The sequence below is a fragment of the Hermetia illucens genome, chromosome 4, assembly GCF_905115235.1.
Source record: "Hermetia illucens chromosome 4, iHerIll2.2.curated.20191125, whole genome shotgun sequence".
Lineage (NCBI taxonomy): Eukaryota > Metazoa > Arthropoda > Insecta > Diptera > Stratiomyidae > Hermetia > Hermetia illucens.
Window position 1 is genome coordinate 96,246,874 of NC_051852.1, and position 21,141 is coordinate 96,268,014.

A 21,141-nucleotide genomic window follows, 5' to 3' on the forward strand; every position below is an offset into this window, starting at 1 on the left:
GAGTACCGATTTATTTAAACTTTAACAAATTAATCATTTTCATCGCAAAATATCATATCAGAGATTCCCTGTTTCCTCTGACGAACTATCATTGGTTTTATTTTAACATTGAATCAGATCTTATATATTTGCACAATGGCGCGTAGTTTCTGGATAACTTTCGTTTTTGTTGATCATTTTATATTTTTGACAACTATTCGTACATGAGGCGAATTACGCACATGAAATTCTAAACTGGCATCGTATGGCATTGTGAAGCAACATATACATGTTTACATAAATGAGTAGCAATTCTGTTAAATACTTTAAAAAGTTGATATCGGCCACTCGACTCGAAGTCTGAGTTTAATACTATCTTTGGAAACAGCGTTTACGCTCGATTAGCCGTCATTCTTTGAAACTTGACTTAAAATGGAACAGAATGGAAAGTGCTCAAAAAGCTTTTACCTACTTACATCACTTAGCTTTTGCACAAGAAAATGTTGAACACGAACTTATTGCTAACTTTAATGTATAACAAAAAAAAAAACACTGGGGACAAATTAACGTCTAATCTACTCCAACGATTATTTTTCGAAGGTTCTAATATTTCCGATTTAATTTAACACACGATGAAGGCAATTCAACCACTTTATTGGCTGACTATGCCCAATTTGGATCTTCTTCTGCACCTTAATGCTAATACCATCTTCCTATACTCTAAAACGCATGACAGAAGTTATCAATAATCGATGTTGTACCAACAACCAGGATACTGTGTATATCGAACCTATACGAGACATTATGCACGGGTTATTGTCATTTCTAGCTCTTTGACCTGCTCTCGAGCAGGTAATCCTCTCGTTATCTTTGTACATAAACTTGATTGATGAACTGGATATTAAAACTTTTGGAAATTATTTTTAAATTAGGCTTCACCTACAAAGCCTTCAGCAGCTACACCAACAACCGATCAGGCGGAAAGGCCAGCCCATCTTGATTTAACGGCGGACTTCCTTGAACGTGAGCGTTATGCAAAAGAGCACCCACAAGCTACTCCGACGAAACGTGATAGTACTAAGATTTCGACTTCTCCAGCCACAAAAACACCACCATCAAGCGCAGCTAAATCAACACCACAAGCTTCACCTACGAAAGCATCGCCAGCCGTAACCCCGTCAAAGATCCCATCAGCTATTGGTACCCCAACTCGACCTAGCGCCGCTGCGTCTGTTGCGACGGCGAGTCTAACATCACGTCCGGCCAATTTGAAGCCAGTGAAAATCCTGAAGATCACTTCCAAACTGGACAATAAGCGTGTTGATACGGAGAATGGAAAAGTCGAACAATGCGTTGGAGTTTTGCACACTGAAGTGGGAACTATTGAATCTGATTTTGGATTAATTAATCCTAAGACAGGAACAATCGAAGTATTTAATCCTAAAATGCAAACAAAAGAAATATTGAAGGGACAAGTGGATCCTAAAACGGGAAATATTATTGTGCTATCAGGTGTTATTAATCCTGAAACAGGCAAAATTGATAATACTTTGGGTCAAGTGATCAGCATTGTTCCACACGACAATCCTTTAGTGGAGTTAACAGTTATTACTAGCAAACTAGATCCTGGAAGCAAGCAGATTGACACAATAAACGGCGATGTGGAGCATTCTCTTGGTGTTTTTGATACTGAAAATGGAATCCTGCACACGAAACTTGGTGAAATTAATACGAAGACTGGTCAAGTTAAAGCTGTTGACCCGAAATCTGGAAAACCTGTTTCAAAAACTGCTAAAATTGATCCAAACACCAGCCAGATAACTTTAATTGGACTAACTGATCCTAAATCGGGTAAAGTGGACCAAACTGCTGGACATTTGATTGAGGTTGGTCGACAAATCGATCCTATAGTCCAAGTTGTATCAATTTCTGGGAAGATGGATAAAAAGGGTATTATTGATCCTAAGACAGCAGTTGTGGACACATCTATCGGGCATTTCGATCCAAAAGCTGGAAAAATCAACACAAAACTTGGACAAATCGATCTAAACAAACAAACAATCGCTATTCAAGAGCCTAAGTCCGGTAAAACAGCGATAAAAGAGGTGAAAGCGGATCCTATCACAGGTCAAATTCTCCTTAAGAATCAAATCAACCCGAAAATTGGTAAACCAGAAAAGGATTATGGACGTATTGTGTCGTTGAGAATTTTAGCAGCTACGGCAGGTCCTAAACCCCAAAAGACCGAAATATCAGATAAGGATGTTATTATTGACCCGAAGACTAATCAAATTTGGGTAGCAACCGGAAATAAACATCCAAAAACTAAACAACCCATCTATGTATCGACAAGTGTTGATCCCAAGACTGGCTACGTTATCACGGTCTATGGATATTTGGATCCGAAGGTGAATGAAGTTAAGAAGCAGACAAAGGTCGATCCCATTCTCCAAAGAGTGGATCCTAGAAGTGGCAAAATATACACTGCCACCGGGGAAACTGATGAAGTCACCGGTGAGCCTCTTTACGCTGCCACTCAGGTCGATACAGAAACTGGCGAGGTTTACACGAAAGTGGGTAAAGTAGATCCAACCACGGGAAAGTTGATTTTGGTACGTGTCTACTTGGTTTCGAAACCGGATGAGAAAGGTCAACCACAGGAACTGGACCCCAAAGTGTGCGAGGTTGATCCAGACAGCGGAAAAATTCTTAAAGTGTTCAATAAGACAATTTACGTTTATAACATGATTGATCCGATTACGGGAGAGGTAATTGAAATTGATTCGAAGGATCCAAGAATCGCGGGTGCTCGCAAGACCGTCACCCAAACTATGACTTTAACTGGAGAAATTGATCCTGTAACCGGTCGTATTAAGACGGAGTATGGTCATATTGATCCAGAAACTGGCGATATAGATCCCGCTACTGCGGTACGGGATCCTGTTACGGGAGTACTCATCTTAAACTATGCTCAGATTGAGCCTAGTCACTTTGGAAAGGAAGTAACAATCACTAAAGAGACAGTACCTATAACGCGTGATCAATTCTTTGAAGGAGTTAAAGAATCGGCGCCAGGTGCCACAACTCCTGCTAAACCTGCTAGTGATTCAAGCAGAACTTCGAAGACTGAATCGAAAATCCCAAAGATGATAACTACGCCTACATCTGCTGCAACATCGCCTGTCGGTAGTCCCAGCAAAGTAAGCGAAACTACAACAACAACGGTAACAGTAACGAATAAAGGTGATGGTGGTGTTAAAGAAACAAATCGGGATACAGGAGATGATCAGGTTTTCATTATTAAGATATAAGTGATTATTAAGGGAACTACATTTCATCCATTCCTCCGAGCTTCCCTTTCTTGCGCGAAGAAAATAAACCCCATTCATGATACCACTCTCATTTCCATACCATGACTAATAACTGCGAACGATTCGCGAGTTTAGCGGCCAAAGGACGCTTACCATACTTATTTTTCTCCTCTGTGGATGATTTCAACTAATCTGTGGTAACGTTTGGGTAAAGTTAGGCGACTTGGAAACTAAGCAAAGTAATTGGAGGGGAAAGTATAAATTTTGTTGGTTTCCATTTTACTTGCTTTACCTAGGCGAGGAGGAGCTTCCAGCCTTTGTCAATTTCTAAATCGAAGTGCTTATAATAATAGCTGATGTCGGTTGAAAGTTAATATTCAGTGGCTATTGCTTGGTAGCAGTGTTTTTTTGCGAGATTTATATAGGCAGTTGTTTGAATAAAGGTGCCCTGGATTATAGAATTTATAATGTATGAAAAGTATCACCAAGAAATTATAAAGGCTGTAAGAAACTCGACATTCATATTTGTACAAACATTCCGCTCTTTACGCTACGAAACAATTGATTTTGGTTTGCAAGTTTTGCTATACGCCAAGGCGAATTTTATTGTTACTTCTTATTACTAAAAACGATAACACCTATTCGCACTTTTCTTTTTTTCCGACATTGACATTTTTTCTCACTTTCATTTTAAGATGATTACTCAAATACACTTTATCAGATTGAATAGACAGTTAGCCTGCATGAAGTTTAACTGGAATTATGACTAATCGATAACGCAAGACAGAAACGCACGATTGTACCGTGCAGTGAGAAATTTTTAGTCAATCTACTTACACATAGTATGTATATATCATTGTTTAGGCCAAGCCTGCAACCGCTCCTGTTTTCGGCAGTGGTATCACTAGTACTACAGCCCAACAACCTGAGAAGCCTGCCCACTTAGATTTGACAGCGGCGTTCCTGGAAAATGAACGGTACCTCAAGGAAAAACCAAGCTCTCCGAAGGCGAAATCGGTACCCGCTGCAGCGAGGAGTCCAACCACGCCTTCCACTAAAACAGCAGCATCCGCAACGAAGGTAGCCGCGACGCCAACATCCTCAGCTCCTTCGGCTCCTACCGCTGCAGTTGTGCAACCACGTCCAGCTCACAGAAAGCCAGTGAAAATTATGCTAATTACAGCTAAATACGATGCCCCAAACAAACGGGTAGATACCGAAAATGGCGAAATCACCCAATGCAATGGTGTTCTCGACACAAATACTGGCATCATAACTTATAAGCATGGCAAAATTGACCCGAAATCCGGCTCAATCGAAATCCTCGACCCCAGTACCAAGAAAACGGAAACATTCAAAGGAGAAGTTGACCCCAAAACTGGCAATATTCATTTATCTTCTGGAGCAATCGATCCCAAGACTGGAAAGTTGGAGAAGTCTTTGGGCCAAGTTGTATGCATTGCACCACACGATAATCCACTAGTTGATCTGACAGTTATTACTGGTCGATATGATCCAGCGAAAAAACAAGTGGATACTATCAACGGTGAAGTTGAACACTCTCTTGGCCTACTTGATCCCGAGAGCGGTGTTATTTCTACTAAATATGGTGATATCAATACGAAAACTGGCGAAATAAAATCCGTGGATCCGAAATCTGGTAAAGCCGTGCTGAAACAGGCCACTGTAAATCCCAACACAAGTCAGATACTCGTGGTGGGCGTTCCAGATCCGAAGACAGGAAAAACGGATCAGAATACCGCTCACTTAATTGAAGTCGGAAAACAAATTGATCCTGTAGTGGAAGTAACCACGGTATCAGGAAAAATGGATAAAAAGGGATTAATAGATCCAAAGACTGTGGTAATCGAGACGTCAGTTGGTCAATTCGATCCAAAGACGGGTAAGATTGACACAAAATATGGTCAATTTGATTTGGCGAAACAAACAATTGCAGCAATTGATCCAAAGACTGGAAAAACTGCAGTTAAAGAAATCAAAATTGATCCAGTTTCTGGTCAAGCCGTCCTCAAGAATCAAATCAATCCAAAGACAGGCAAACCTGATAAGGATTATGGACGAATTGTTTGCATGAGGATAGTTACTACTCGTAGAGACCCCAAAACACAAAAACCTGCAGTAAGTGATGAAAAGAAGGTTGTAGTTGACCCGAAAAATAATCAAATTTGGGTTCCAACGGGTAGCGCCGATCCGAAAACAAAGGAATTAGTATACACGTCCAGCAGTGTTGATCCGAAGACAGGCTATGTAATTACAATTTATGGCTACTTGGATCCGAAGACAAATGAAGTGCGACGGCAAATTAAAGTGGATCCAAACATGATCAAAGTTGATCCCAGTAGCGGAAAAGTTTATACCGCAACTGGAGAAACGGATGAGAAGGGTGAGCCATTATATTCAGCCACACAAGTCGATCCAGATAGTGGCGACGTTTACACAAAGGTGGGCAAGATCGACCCAAAAACCGGGCGATTGGTTATCGTGAAAGTATATCTAATATCTAGGACGGACGAAGAAGGACGTCCCCAGGAAATTGACCCAAGCACCTGCGAAATCGATCCAGAAACTGGTAGAATTATTAAAGTGTTCAACAAAACCGTTTACGTCTATAATATGGTGGACCCAATAACGGGCGAAATCATTCAAGTCGATCCAAATGATCCTCGAGTTGCTGGAGCTCGAACGACTGTTACTCAGACAATGACACTGACAGGGGAAATCGATCCAGTGACTGGAAGAATTAAAACAGAGTACGGTCACATCGACCCCAACACAGGCGATATCGATCCTGCAACTGCCGTCCGCGATCCTGTTACTGGAAAATTAATTCTCAATTATGCTCAAATTGACCCAAGTCATTTTGGCAAGGAAGTAACTATTACCAAGGAAACCGTACCAATTACCCGCGAGCAATTCTTTGAGGGAATCAAACACATAAGCAAGAAAGGATTACGACGAGATTCAGAAGGTAGCAGCGACGATGATGTGGCACAATATGCTACCGAAAATATTAAGGAAATGCAAAGCGGCCCACGATCTCCGACGAAACAATCTAGCACGCCGACTGTAGTGAAGACAACAACTAAACAAATTATCACAAAAACTGGCGATGGTGTGACACATAATGTTGAGGAGGAAGTAAGGAATTTAGGAACCGGCGAAGTGACGTTCTCGACGCAAGAACATAAGGTATGCCGGCCGTTGTGCTGAAAGTGTTGAAAACAAGGGTGCAAATGCGTGCTTATAGTCTTAATTTGGAAAATCATTGTCGCATTTTTTGATTAGACTAACCCATTAATAAAACCCCATCATTAAATGGTAGATTGGAGGAGAATGCAATTATTGTGGCTTGGTACAGACAGAGTGTTAGAAACACGTTTGTTCCGCTGTTCTTTGGAATTTAGTTCCAGAGGTATCTGCATAGGTGTTGCTTAGGGACACAATGCTTTTTACGGAGAACGATTTTCATTTGGATAGCTTTTAGGCCATCACGTTTTGGTTCAAATTCTGTAAGCAATACTTGATTTGGCTAGTAAAATTAATTTTGGCCTTAATGTAATTTATAAATTTATGCTTATTGCAAAAGCATCCTTTCAAAATTCAAATATTTTAGCTGACACATTAATTTGGGTCATTATTGTGTAATTTAGAATATAGTCACGAAAACATTGTAGCAATGGTTCTCTCGGAAATTATGAAGATACACTAAGGTAAGTTTATAGTAAGGTCTACTGTGTACTAAGCGTATGAGATCCGAATGTCTTAACATTGTGTTAACAATGGCAATGTGAATCTTGAATTTGAAGAAATTACTAAAGTCCTCATTGAAGGCACGTGAAATGCATGAGATGCAAATACATGTTTTGACGACTCTTACTATAACTGTTTAAGCGAAGTTAGTACTGCAGTAAATTAAGTTTGCAGTGCACTAGTGTGCAATCCTGAGATAATTGCAGAAACGTCGTTAAGTAAAAATAAAAGGGGGAATTATTTAAAGCCATACATCAGCTTCAATCTGAATCTAGCTCCGCAGGTATCGCTACATACTGTTGAAGATCTTTATGGAATTTGTAATGACTTTCTTTAAGGTGCACATTTCGAACGTCGCTAACCAACCTGCGTCAAGAGACAATATAAGCCAATTACAAAAGTCTGTTCATAACTTTCAGAAAACTTACAAACCATTTTTTTTAATGTGGTGTACATACTTAACGCAAGTTTAAAATTTGTCCCTTCTTCCTGAGTAAGTTGTCCCTTATCCTGTGGAAGTCAACTTTATTGTAAAGTCAGTGTCGTCTTTCGTCCATGAGGTAGAGGTAGCAATATATAGATATAATAGGAATGTGAGAATTGTCATACAGGACATCTATAAATGGATTTCCATATGTTTGTTAAGGGTATAATTGTGAGCAATATGAAGTCATTGAGATATGTATTAATAATCAGGCGCAAAGTTTTGTGTTTTCGCTAACTGTTATGTTGAATGCTGTTTTTTTTTTGTTTTCGTTTGTTTGTTTTGTTTGGTTAACAACACATCCACATTAATTAATTAGGCTGATGCCCCACGAGATGATACGAGCGGTGCGTATATGACAGCAACGGCTGTTACAACACGAACAGCCACGACACACGAAGATTTAGGTAAAAATGCAAAAACTGAACAGCTCGAAGAGAAAACAGTCGCAACAACCCGAACGCACGATCCGAACCGACAACAGCAACGAGTTGTAACACAGGAAGTGAAAACGACAGCAACAGTAACGAGTGGCGATCAGGTATTTGCTTGTTTTTCTTGGAAAAACAGGGTGTGCGAATCACTCTAACTCTTTCAATTTTCATGAGAGATTGTTTTCTGGTATGAAATGAAACTAAAGACATTTAACCATTTCTTTTAATTGAAAGTATGAAATGTTCTTAACATTTCCCACTTATATAAGTCCTCAATAAATTTTGCTCACACAATATCGAAACGTAGCAAACTTATATGTTACCAGTCTTTATTTTCATATCGTTTCCGAATCCAAATTAGAAGTAAAACTTGAGGGAAATCCAAAATATGGAACCATGCATGATATCTGCATACTTTTAAAGATAGTACTCTGCGTTTGCGTTTTTGCGAGATATATTATCATCTATACCTTTTTTGCTCTGCATGACAATTGCCAATTGCCTGTTTGTTTGTTTGTTGTGTTATTTTAGTTCCAAAGAAGAGATAGTATATCATCCACTAGCTCTGGCGATTCAGGTACTCCCATTGATGGTCCGTTTGAGTATCAGGTTTGTACTATTAGTAAATTGTTATTTTAAGTTTATTCAGTTCCAACTTAGTATGTATGCATAGTGGAAATTGCATTATTTTTAAAATAATATATGTGTTTTCGTGTGTCCTATTGGGATAACTTTGCGGGATTTTAGACTAAAACCATTAATAATAATTTTAGCCAAAACCAACGACAGCGCAACCTCAAGGTGAGCAACGACGTGTTGTTATCGGAGAACAGACTCCAGGATATTCAGCACATGGTGAAATAGTATCATCTCAAACAGTGAGCAGTAAAACGAGGACTGTGGAAACAATAACGGTGAGTTACTACTATTCAAGAATTCATAAACTATCAAACTATCCACAGTTCTAGTGTCTGAGGAAAATATTCCTCAAGGGTCCAATTAAAGAAGTTATTATATGGGGGCAATTCGATAGGTTTTTATTATTAAGGCGAAGAGAGGACTCAATATGCTGCTACTATCGCATTCGTGTTATCAATCTATTCTCATGTAGCTGTTTATTTGTATGATTAGCCGAAATTCTCATATGAAAGTTTCCTATTTTTTATTGCATGCTACGGTTACTATCTTTGCGGCTAGTATCTTTCCCTGTAGACTTTTACTTGCTTCTCAATTCCTTTATAAAGATTTATTTAATACCAGCTTCCCTCCTATTATATCTTTTTGGAGCTTTGAAGATAATTCCGTTTCCGCATATATCGCTCCGTGTGAAATTAATGACGTTCCATTAAAGGGGATTTTAAAGCACTTTTGGGGATTCCAACGACAAAAAAACGATAGAATCTTAAAAAAGTGTATTGGATGTGTACATGATTCCGGCTGATTGGATGTTATGAAATCAAAAATCAAATGGCATTTTAATCTGGAACCCTGGGGCTATGGAAAGAACTAGGATTATCAGAAAATATTAAAAATTAAGTTTTTAATGGACTTTTGCTAATTAATTATCAAATTTCATAATTTTTTTGTTAGTTTCGCTTCGAAAAAAATTGAATCGCTTGGAAATTTCAACTGATTCTAGTAGTGTAGTATATATATATGATTGGTACGGTATAGGACGTCAACCATTCTTACGTACCATCGTACCCGGACGACTGAAATGCGTGTCAGCTATCCTGCGCCATCATATGTTGCTATTAACTTCTCTGGCATTACGTAGAGCACGCCAACCACACTCCTTGTTCACACTGCTAGAGTGCTTCTCGAAAGATCTTAACTCCGCGCTCTGTTCTAAAATTGTTCACAGGGTGTTGATATGGTCATTGCAGAATGATCCGGAACGGAAACCAGTCTGCTTTTGTTGATCTAGCTTTCGGAGTGTTCTTTGATGCGTCCCATTATTACTTTATCTGTTACCTTTGTGACGGCAGGGAGTACGCAGATATCCCTCCAATTGTCGCACTCATGATGAGGAGGGGGGAAGGTCTCCGATTCCCAGGATTTCCTTACGAGTGGAAGTAACTAATTTGCAGGAATTCCAGGTGCAGTTGTAGCTTTACTCCTATGGAGTGCATTGATAGCGAATATGATTCTTCTTCTGTTTGGTCCGTATCCGCATGTTAAGATGACTAACCCGTCTGCATGATGCATCATCCGATGTGATTTGGTTAAAAACTGTGTTCTTCCTACCACTTCAGCTACTCGTCGTTTGGGATGAGAACGTTAACGTCCTCAACAGGATCGTTGGAAGGTTTGCAACCCCATGCGAAATTCCAAAATTATTGCGATCTGTGGAATTTTTAGCTTCCTTGATCCGCGCAATAGTGAATTTCCTTTTGGCGCACAAAACATTGAACTTCCCGGGACTTTGCACCGAAGCTCAAGCGCGTCACGCCAGCCATCACTCGCAGCGGGCAGTAGAACCTTCAATCCCTTCCGTTAATAGACGATTCCGCAATCAACCAGATCTTGTGTCGTCCTTTCGGGAAGTAGACGACGACTTACGTAGCATCCGAAAAAAAGCATGTTCAATGGCGTTTCAATGCTCATCAACATTCTCTTGCGGTTTACTCAGTGTATCTGCTGTCCGATCGGCAACTTCGTCCATTGTCATTGTCACAACTCTTCAACCCTATCAAATCGAAGGTAAGCGGCTATTAGATGGTGATCCCTTTCAAATCTGCTCCTTTATTGCTGCGCACATCTTGGAGACAACTTTTTAATCTATTGATGATCGCGAAGACATTGTTAGGTCACGTTAACAACTGAAGAGGACTAGTGAAGAGAAATCAAGTAGTTTATTTCCTCTAGGATTGATTTTGCTACTTCTCCAACAAATATTTAGAGCTTTCGCATCACAACCTATTAAGAGTTCAAGACCACTTGACTCCCTATACGCGACCAGATTCCTGAGTTCTTGCGTCGGCGGACGACACAGAATAATTGGGTTGTTATACCTTTCGACGCTTCTCGTCTTACTATTAACATTATATTGTAAGCTGACCGCAACTAGGTCCTTTCAGCGGAATTGTCTCAGCATGGTTGCCTCTAAAAATTGACATCAGGATGCAGGCTCTCGGTTTTGAGGATCTCTCATCGTAGTAGGTCGCAGACAGCCTTGCTGCATGAAGAGATTTTACCATGCTACAAGTTAATTCGATTAACTTTTGTTTGTAAACATAAGTGTAGTATTCGGTAGTTGAACCCAACCATTTGGGGCATAAAAAGAATATTGTTTCCTTTGTCTGCAAAGATAATTAGTTCGAAAAAGTAGGTAATTATCACAAACAATATGTGCCGCGGATGATGATGGCTTCGTTGACTTTAAAAATATTAAAAGGGAAAGGTTTCCAATTTAACTATAGAACTTGCTATACCCCCTTAATTACTTAATCTAATTACTTGAAATAAACCTGAAGAACAATTGCCCATACGAGTGTTCAACAACCTAGCGTTACTTAGTTTAAATATTTCTAGGCTAGATCTATTTTGTGGACTTTATGTATTTTTTGTATGATGTCCACGTTGTCCCATGAAATGCTATGGCCGCTGTCTACTATATGTTTTGCGACTGCAGACTTCACGTGCCGTAGTGGATTTTAGTCGCTAGTTCCGCTTCTTTAGTATGTTCCTCGAATCGTCTTTTTACCAATCGCTTAGTTGGCCCTATATATTAGGTTGGCGAAAAAGTAATGACGTATTTTGTCAATAGATGGCGACACTTAAACATATCTTGTGTTGTATTTATCGCATCGGGTCATACTATACGGCGATTTGAAGACGACAATCTTGGCTACAGGTGTATCTTTGACCGTTTTATGATGGTACGTTTCAGTTTGAAGTTATAGCGCGTCAAAGATGGACTCCACCAAGCAAGAAATTCGTCATATTTTACATTTTTACTACCTGAGAGGTAAAAATGCAACGGAAGCGGCCAAAAAAATTTGTGAAGAGTATGGGTCCGATACTGTAACGATTCGCACAGCGTTGGTTCGATCGATTTCGTTCTAGTGTAGTGGATGTTGAAGATACACTCCGTACTGGTAGGCCAATCGTCGTAGAAACCGATAAATCCGTCGAAATCATCCAAGTAGACCGGCATGTGAGGAGGAATGGTATTGTGTTCCACCAGGATAACGCTCGGCCTCACACATTTTTGATGACCCGCCAGAAGCTACGGGAGCTCGGATGGGATGTCCTATCGCACGGACCGTATAGTCCGAACCTGGCACCAAGTGATTACCATCTCTTCTGGTTCATGCAAAACGCTCTTGGTGCTACTAAGTTCGCCTCAAAAGAGGCCTGCGAAAACTGGCTGTCTGAGTTTTTTGCAAATAAGGAGGGGGGGGGGGGGGGGGTTTACCACAGGGGGATAATAGAGTTGCCTTCTAAATGACAACAAGTTTGCGAACAAAACGGCGCATCTTTGACTTAAATCGGATAATTCTAAGTATGTTAAATAAAGCTTTAAAATTTAAAATGATTTTATAGATCCCGCTCTCTTCACGCTCTTAAGTCGCGTTTTAAGTTGTGCATGTCTATTTGTTGGGACAGCCTCTATTTTAAATCCCTTAAGCGCATTACTGATCCTAGACCACAACGAGGTGTATGCAATGCTCGATCTCACTGTTGTCTTACCATTGGTGCTTGGCAATGACGTCAATTCTTTCCTATTTTTGATAGCCTGTTTCTTCCTTATTATGGCGTCTATAATGTCGGTGCTATAACCGTTTTTTCGCGGTGTCTTTTATATAAACCAGTGTTTTGATATATCTCGATCTGGTTAGGGGGATGTTCAGCATTCTATGTACTATGGAAGACCGCGCATTTGTGCTGGTATGAATGGAAGGAGCTGCTAGGAACGACTCGTTGGGTGTTTGTGGGCTTTCTGAATATATCGAACTCGAGGTCTACCCCGTTTCTAATGATTTTGATGTCCAGGAATGGTATTTCGCCCATTTGTTCAGTCTCCATAGTGAATATAATATTTTTATGGAGCTGGTTGATTTTTTCTAGCAATCCATTCAACAGCGATTTGTTCACGATGGCTATTACATCATCAACATATCTAACCCAAAAAGTAGGTATTATCCCATGTTGTTCCATTAGTTCCTCTAGACCTGCCATAAACATTTCGCTTAGTAGAAGGGAAAGTGGGTTGCCCATTGCCGTGCCTGCGGTGGATTTGTAGTATTCATTCCGGAAGGTGAAATAGTTTTGACTCATACATATAGACGCTAGTTTTGTATATTGGCGATTCTCCCTCTTTTCCTTGGTTGAGGTGCAGTGTTTGACGGGTATACTCGGAGTCCACAAACTAGACGCCGCCGAAAGTCTAGAAAAACTTAAGCTAAGTAACGCTAGGTTGTTGGACACTCATATGGGCAATTGCTCTTCAAGTTTATTCCAGGTAATTAGGTTAAGTAATTAAGGGGATATTACAAGTTTCAGACAAATTAATTAATTAAATACTAGTTATCATGTTAATTGGTCTAATTTGAGGGGGGGGGGGGTTAGTTAAGTAAAACAAATCATTACAAAAGAAGCACTGAAGATGGACACATGTTGTGTCCGAAACACTTGTTTGCTACCTCAACATAAATAAAATTCTATATTCGTTTTGAGAATGATGGGGTCCTAAGTCCGCATCAACTTAATGCTGGACTGGAGCAACTGGGGAACAACTTACTCCCTCTTTCCTGGTTCACGGACCCCTCGCTTAGGGCTTGTACCCAAACTTTTCAAAAAAGCAAGCGATGGCGGCTTTACGGTTTCTTACCAGGGCTGAGGCAAATCGTCAGACGCTGCCTCACCTCTGCCCTGGGAGCAGCGTGACCGTAGCGGCTCGCATATGTTGAGTGCTCCTTTATATATTATTGTAGGCATGTCGTGTTCTACGAATTATATAAAGGAGCACTCAACATCTGCGAGCCGCTAAGGTCACGCTGCTCCCAGGGCAGAGGTGAGGCAGCGTCTGACGATTTGCCTCTACCCTGGTAAGAAACCGTAAAGCCGCCATTGCTTGCTTTTTTGAAAATTCTATAGTTAAATTGGAAACCTTTCCTTTTTAATATTTTTATTTTTAAAAAAGAACTATATTAAACTAAGGAACTGTTTTTATAAAACTTAGAAACTTCGTTGACTTGTTCGTCGGAAACAGTGAGTTTGTTATTTTTAGATGTGAAATGTGCCTAATACTTAACAAGGAAATTGGCTCTAGTGGGGATTAAATGATTTGTATCTTTATTAATTTCAATGGAAACAGTCAAAGGATTCAGGTATTTTCATTGTTTTTTCGTATTATGTTGCAGTACAAAACTGAGCGAGATGGTATTGTTGAAACGAGAGTGGAACAAAAAATAACAATTCAATCAGATGGAGACCCAATTGATCATGACAAAGCTTTGGCTGAAGCAATACAGGTTTGTGTCGCAAGTTTGAACTGTGCCACTGACTTTACTAATATAACCAATTCTCTGTTTCCTTTGACAGGAGGCCACAGCGATGAACCCAGATATGACAGTCGAAAAAATTGAAATCCAACAACAAACACAGTAAATCAAATCGCTTTTTTCATTTAACAATTTGAAGGAGGACTCAGGACCAAAATGTCGTTAAGAACAAAATGTTTCAAATTTATTTATAAAGCAAGTTATATAATTGTAATTATGTGACACTGCAGTAAAGCAGCCTATTTAAGTGCTATATTGAGAAAAAAATTATTGTATTTTACAAATGAAAGTTCAGAATACAATGTTCAGTGTTAAATGTATACCTACAGCCGTTGGTAATGCTTTCGAATCGTTGCAAGTATTGCAGTAGCAAGCAGTAAAAGACATGTCCTGTCTGGCTGTTTTCGTCCGAAAGCTGATTGTAATGCATTCAAAGGAAATGCATCGATGGTGCAGATGCAGTTGTTCATTGCAGTTTCGATGCGATCCATACAACAGTAGATGAGTTTATTTCTTTTGAAAATTAAATGTTAAATGAATGTGTTCAAAACGAGTTTAATTTCATAGACTTGGACTAAATGCATGTAGCTCCTGCATAATGAAATTCTACACAAGAAAAATTTAGCTCTCTTCGCATTTCAATAAATATACAGATTATACATTAGGGAAATATTACATTTTTATATACAAGAAAAAGATTTTCCAAAAGTAACAGTTTAGCTTTTTTATCGTTTACAAATTAAATGTGGAATTTACCTACAATATGTACAAATAAGACATTCATTAACGTCGTTTATGATAATATTCAAATAGCTTCTCGTTGACTGAATCTATATCAACTCAAATTCAATGTAAAGCTTCCACGTTACAATCAACAAATCCAATCCTAGAAAGGAAATTATACAATTAATACAAACATTCTCTGAATCTCCTTCTGTAGCTATAAATTTGCAGCAAAACAAAAATAAATGCGTACACATGTATTCGTACGTGAGCACTTTAGTGGAAATTTTCCGGAAACCTTTTTTCAGCTTTCCTTCTCGATTTTGAGTTTGTTTCAATTTGATTCGTAATCACAGATGAATTACACTGAAAAGCTTCTAAAGCAACTTACTATATTTTATGTTTAATTTATCTAACATTCCATTTTTTGTTGTTTTCTTATTTATGTAATCTTTTTTGTTGGATTTCAATCACGATGAATATTATTTTTTTACTAATATGTAATAAGTTTTACTGTTATTTGGTAGTAATTTCAGAGTTATACAAACTTTTGTGTAGTTTTTTTTTATTTTCAGTTAAGTATAAGTAAATTGCTTAATATATAGAAATATTTTAAACAAGGAAAAATTACAAACTAAAAAAACTATTTTATGAGTATATATTTGCGAAAGAACAAAAGAATATATATATAGGAAATTCAATGATAAAATGTTTTATAATAATGTGAATGTATTACTGAAAACGCGAAAATGAAAATCAAGTAAACTGTGCATTTAAATTTACACACGCAAATAAGAACGAGAAATGCAATCTAAATAAAATTATTGATGGATTTATTATACATCACGTTTACGTAAAATGGAAAAATAGTTACTAAGAAGCTTTGTATTTTTTTTTATTTCTTCTTTTTTTACATTTTGTTCATATTTCTGAGAATTCGATGTAATCCACTTTATGTTTTGCAACATCGTTTTTAGTAGAATAGAAAATGAAATTCTATTTACATATATTTTCACAATATACACACACACACACAAATATATAGAGGGGAGAAGATTAGTGATTTCTCCTTTTTCGTATGTTTTGCCTTGGAAAAATAAAGATTTTAAAATTTTTTGAGAAATGAATTGTGTTTTCTTTAATGGTTTTGTGCACCACTGAATTTATTGGAAAATGAAGATTATAATGGAGCTTAAAGCCGGTGGCAGCTAAGCTAAACTAGAAATAAGTCTTATGTACACTAAGAACTAAGTTAAAGCTCAGTCAGTGTTACAACACTCAAGTTGATGGACGTGCTCGACATGAATATGATTGGTGAAGAAAGTCCCGATAATGAATACATTACACAGAGAAAAAGAACGTTAGTAGAGAGAGAGAACGTAGAGCTTGGATATAACAACACATTGAATCTCGGTAAACGTAACGCTGTAACTCCAGGAAAAAGGTAAGGTAAAGAAAACAATATTTATGTTAAAAAAAGACGACTAACGGTTTCATACAGGGTAGAGGGAACTCATCAGACGCTGCCTCACCTCTGCCCTGGGAGCAGCGCGACCGAAGGAATAGCAAAAACACGACAAGGGTGCAAATTATATCCAAGTTTAAACTGCCAATAGTTTGAGCCTAAGCTAGGCCAAAGCTGGATTTTTGTTTGGGATATGAGGGATCCTCAGTCCACATATACTTGATATTGGACCGGACCAAATGGAGAGCAACTTACTCTCACGTTATATGATACACGGGCCCCTCGTTTGGGGCATAGCATTCAAGTATACAAAAAAGACGACTAATGGTTTCGTCAAACACCAACAAAAACAAGGTTCTCAATTTGACGAGTCATCGGACTCTCCATCTGCATTAATGGACAGAGCATCGAAGCGTGGTTTTTGCCGACGGTGGCACCGAATTGGATGTTGTCCGTTGCATTAACAGTGCTAGATCCGCTTTCGTTGTTTTGTCTTAAATCTGGCAATGCAATTACCTCAACACTAAGATCCAGTTGAGAATGTTCTATGCTTGTATTCTTTTCGTGTTGCTATATGGGAGTAGCACATGCAAAGTGAATTTCACTGTTATTCAAAAGCTTGAAGTTTTCGTCAATACGTACCATCGGAGTACGCTGGCCGGACACTATTTCAAACAAACAATTTGGTCGGCAGACAGGCTTGATACTCGTACGCAATGTGATAGGAAAACGGAAGTGGAAGGTCACAGATTGAGGAGGGGTGACAATTGCATTGCGGGCGGGGGAGGGGGGGGGGACAATAGATCATCATCATCAACGGCGCAACAACCGGTATCCGGTCAAGGCCTGCCTTAATTAGGAACTCCAGATATCTCGGTTCTGCACCGGGCCAATAATTCTTCGGAGGAGCTATGGGAGCCAACGTATCGCCTGAATGTGGGCTTTGTCCCTAATTGGTTGTAAAAATTCCCCAGTATGATTTTGATACCATATCTTGGGCAGGCTTCGAGGGTTCGTTCTACTGCCTCATAGAAGGTATCCTTCTCTGACTCTGCAATCTTCTCTGTAGAGGGTTTCTATTTCTAAATTTTCCACGTAAGCGCACAACGCATAGCCGTTCCCTTACGTTTTCAAAGCCGATAACAGTAGGTTTGATTTGTTGGCTGACTAAGATACCTACTCCGAGCACACGATTTACTGGATGGCCGCTATAATACTATATATGGTGTAGTGGCTCTTCTCCCGGAAACCGGTCCCTGGCATTTCTTAGAACGTTGTTACATCAGCCCTATATTGGGACAGGATATCGGCTAGCTACTAGGTAGCTCCTTCTCTGTACAGGAAGCGCGCGTTTCGTGAGAAAATGCGCAAATCGTTATTCCGTTTACGTTGCCATGTTCGTCGTTGTGTTATCAGTCCAGTCCGAGGCTTCTTTTGTGTAGAGTTGTCAGCCCTACCCAACGTCCAACCTGGAGGACTAGTTCGTACAATTTGTCCCGTTTTTAGGCATGGGAGACTCGTCTTCATCCTTCTGCGTCTGCAGCTTCTCGTTAAGAAAGAGCTCCCAGCGGTCACCTTGTGGAGGTGGAGATAGGGTTTAGTAGTAGAGCTGTTGGTGTTGGTTTAGCAGGTACTTCCCAGATTTTATGCACCATCGTAGGTACCAATCCACATTTCGCCCTGGGACCTATACTACCCTTTGACAGATACCGCAACAAAAAACAGAGCTAACCCTCGGATTATACATCAAATGATTAAGAAGAAACAGACAAAATTCTCGAGAAGTAACTACATAACTCTGGACGAACAAGAAAAGATTAAAAGCAAAGGATATAGGATAGGTATCACCTACTCCAAGTACTTTTTCAATAAGATACAGACGAATTTTTCTAAAATCAAGGTAGTGGGCTCCAGCCAGGAATATACACTCAAGTGCTAATTAACTACAGAGAAGGACCAAAAGCAGCATAAAGAAAAGAGCAGGATATACTGAATGAAGTGCAATAACTGTACTAAAACATAAATAGACAAGTAGACTGGTTCATGTCCGAGTCAGAGAGCGCCTAAAGGAGGCAAATGCCCCAATAGGTAACACATAAGATTATCCGTGGAGAAACACATAAGAGAAGAAGGACATGTAATGGACGAGGTGGAAATAGTAAAAGAGGTCGAGCAAGCAAAGCTTGACCCTTACGAAAGTTTCTTCATAGATAGAGAAACGCAGGAAACTCGTCTAAACATTGATCTAGGAAATGGGCATTCCCTCTTCAAATTAATTCCATGATAAACTTTTAACATAGTATAATTACACAACTTTTAGGATTAAGAATTAAGTATAGAAATAAACGTAACAAAGTATTGGTTTTTAGCTTCATAACACACAGCTGCAGGTAGCAAGTTGCTACTGAAATGCACATATGGGATATAAATACCTCACTGATTCACAGAAACAATTTTCCTTTTTTTTAAAAAAAAATAATAATAATAGCATATTACAAGATTTTTTAAAAAAAGTTATAACTAATAATATAAGGCACAATTTTGGAAAGTGTGAAAAAAATCTAACTATTATTATCGAAGTTATAGAAAAAATTATGTATTTCATCATCATATAAAGTGAACTCATATGAACGGCGGAGTTGGAGTTTGGAAATACATATATCAAGGAATATTTTGAATTGAAGATATTTACGAACGGCAAAATATACACAGGAAATTTCTCGAACAAAATGAACACCAAAATTGTATTCCCGAAGCGTTTAGCGTTCGGTACTCCGATATGTTTTTTTTCATCAGAAACTGCTGAAGGGCTGGGCTGGTACAGTCGCCATTTTCTTCTTTCTTTAACTTCAAAGTGTAATAAATGATGATTTTAAATTTAAATCTTTCGTCGTTCTATCTTTACCCCAGATTAAAGAATCTTATGTGTTTTAAGAGTGGACTAACCCTTATGTGTGTGTGTGTGTACGAGGTGGGGGAGAGGCAAAGCCTCCGAGCACTCAGACCTTAGTGGTCCGTTTTATCCGATTCACTCGTCTAACGGAATATATTGATTCGCAGCAGTTGGAGTACATCGGCACAAAAGTCTGATGTCTGATGCGTTTATAGGCGGGGCACTCACATAGAAAATGTTCCGTGGATTTCGCTTCCTCATTATAGGATGGGCACATCATCTTGAAGAAATCCTATTCTGAATATATGCCCAGCTCGTGGACCATGGCCTGTCAAAATGCCTATAATAATCCTATAAAGTCGCCCTGCTTTTTGACAGGATAAGCTTTGCAGTATATTTGATTGGTTCTGACAGGAAAAGTTGGGTGTGTTTAGCAGCATTAAGGCTCCGCCACCTGCCATTATGGGAAGCGTTTTCTCGATTTTTGATAGCAGCATTAGCCAATGCTACTGATACTATAATTGCTGGTTCCGATCCGGGCATGGGGGAAATTAAACCCTCTTTTTCTAAAGCATTCGGAGTCCGAGATCAAAGGAAAGCTCAAGGTCCTCAATGCAGCTTCACTATCGCTACAGATTGCTACGTGCCTGCCCTTCAACCGCATCACCCAAATGCCGCCTTTAGGATTGCATACACTTCAGCCTGAAAGATCGTTGCATATAGTGCCAAGGTAATAGCCCACTTCTCGTTTTTATTTGAGCGGTAAACTCTTACTGCAGAACCCTGCTCTGTGTTTCAAAATCATTTCAATATAATAAAAATATCTTCTAATAAACAGATGTATGGGGATCCGAGAATCAGAAGGCATTGTGAAAATTGGAGTCAGTTTTCCCAATAAATCTTTCAATGCTTTGTGCTTCCCACGTCCGTTGTTTCTCCATAGATCCAATCGAATTAGTCGATGAGCTGGTCTCATTGCAATTCTCCGAATAAATAAATCCAAGGGCTGCAAATTGGGTAAGGCATTTAGAGCTGCGCCGAATGTCGTACTCATGGTACCGCTAATACTCTGACAAATTCTCTTGCTCCACCTTAAGCCACCATGATAGCAACGTATATCAACATTATTACTCTAGACCTAAGTCTCCATGTCGAGGCAAAGGAGCGGCTACACAGCCTATGAGTTGCGGGAGCTCGTTTCATCTTTACCTGTACATTTTTGTTCTAAAGAAGCTTGTCTAGAATAACCCTCAGATATTTTATTTTTTCGGAGAGTTGAAGGGTTGCACTCTTCATCTCTCATCTCAACGACCCTTCAATGACCACGAACACCCAAATCGCGTACTTGCTTTTCAGAGATGCGTCCTCTATCTTTGAACCAAAGAATGAAGAGTGGACTCATAGGACTTTCCACGCTGATGAACATGTTGATTTTTATTTAGTGGGTGCGACCTTAGGGCCTTCTCATCAATGTGACGCTCAATTAGTATCTTCATTCACTTCAGCGAAAATGATGTTAAGCTGAGTTGTCTGAAGTTCTTTGGATTTGAATAGTGATCTTCCCCAGATTTA

At 39.2% G+C, this 21,141-nt stretch overlaps 1 protein-coding gene across 11 annotated transcripts in view; it reads left to right on the forward strand.

Moving 5' to 3' along the window:
* LOC119655677 (protein 4.1 homolog) overlaps window positions 1-16,334 on the forward strand; it is a 127,348-nt gene extending 111,014 nt beyond the window's left edge. For 4 of the 11 annotated variants that reach the window (XM_038061668.1, XM_038061667.1, XM_038061671.1 and 1 more), the window contains 7 exons: window positions 912-3,269; window positions 4,155-6,500; window positions 7,865-8,086; window positions 8,511-8,588; window positions 8,753-8,893; window positions 14,348-14,458; window positions 14,529-16,334. In XM_038061668.1, the coding sequence (XP_037917596.1) occupies window positions 912-3,269; window positions 4,155-6,500; window positions 7,865-8,086; window positions 8,511-8,588; window positions 8,753-8,893; window positions 14,348-14,458; window positions 14,529-14,594 (5,322 nt within the window). In that variant the 3' untranslated portion in view covers window positions 14,595-16,334. The remainder of the gene's footprint in view (window positions 1-911; window positions 3,270-4,154; window positions 6,501-7,864; window positions 8,087-8,510; window positions 8,589-8,752; window positions 8,894-14,347; window positions 14,459-14,528) is intronic. The other 7 variants (XM_038061673.1, XM_038061675.1, XM_038061676.1 and 4 more) reach the window with 4 other exon arrangements.
* The last annotated feature ends 4,807 nt before the right edge of the window (window positions 16,335-21,141 follow it).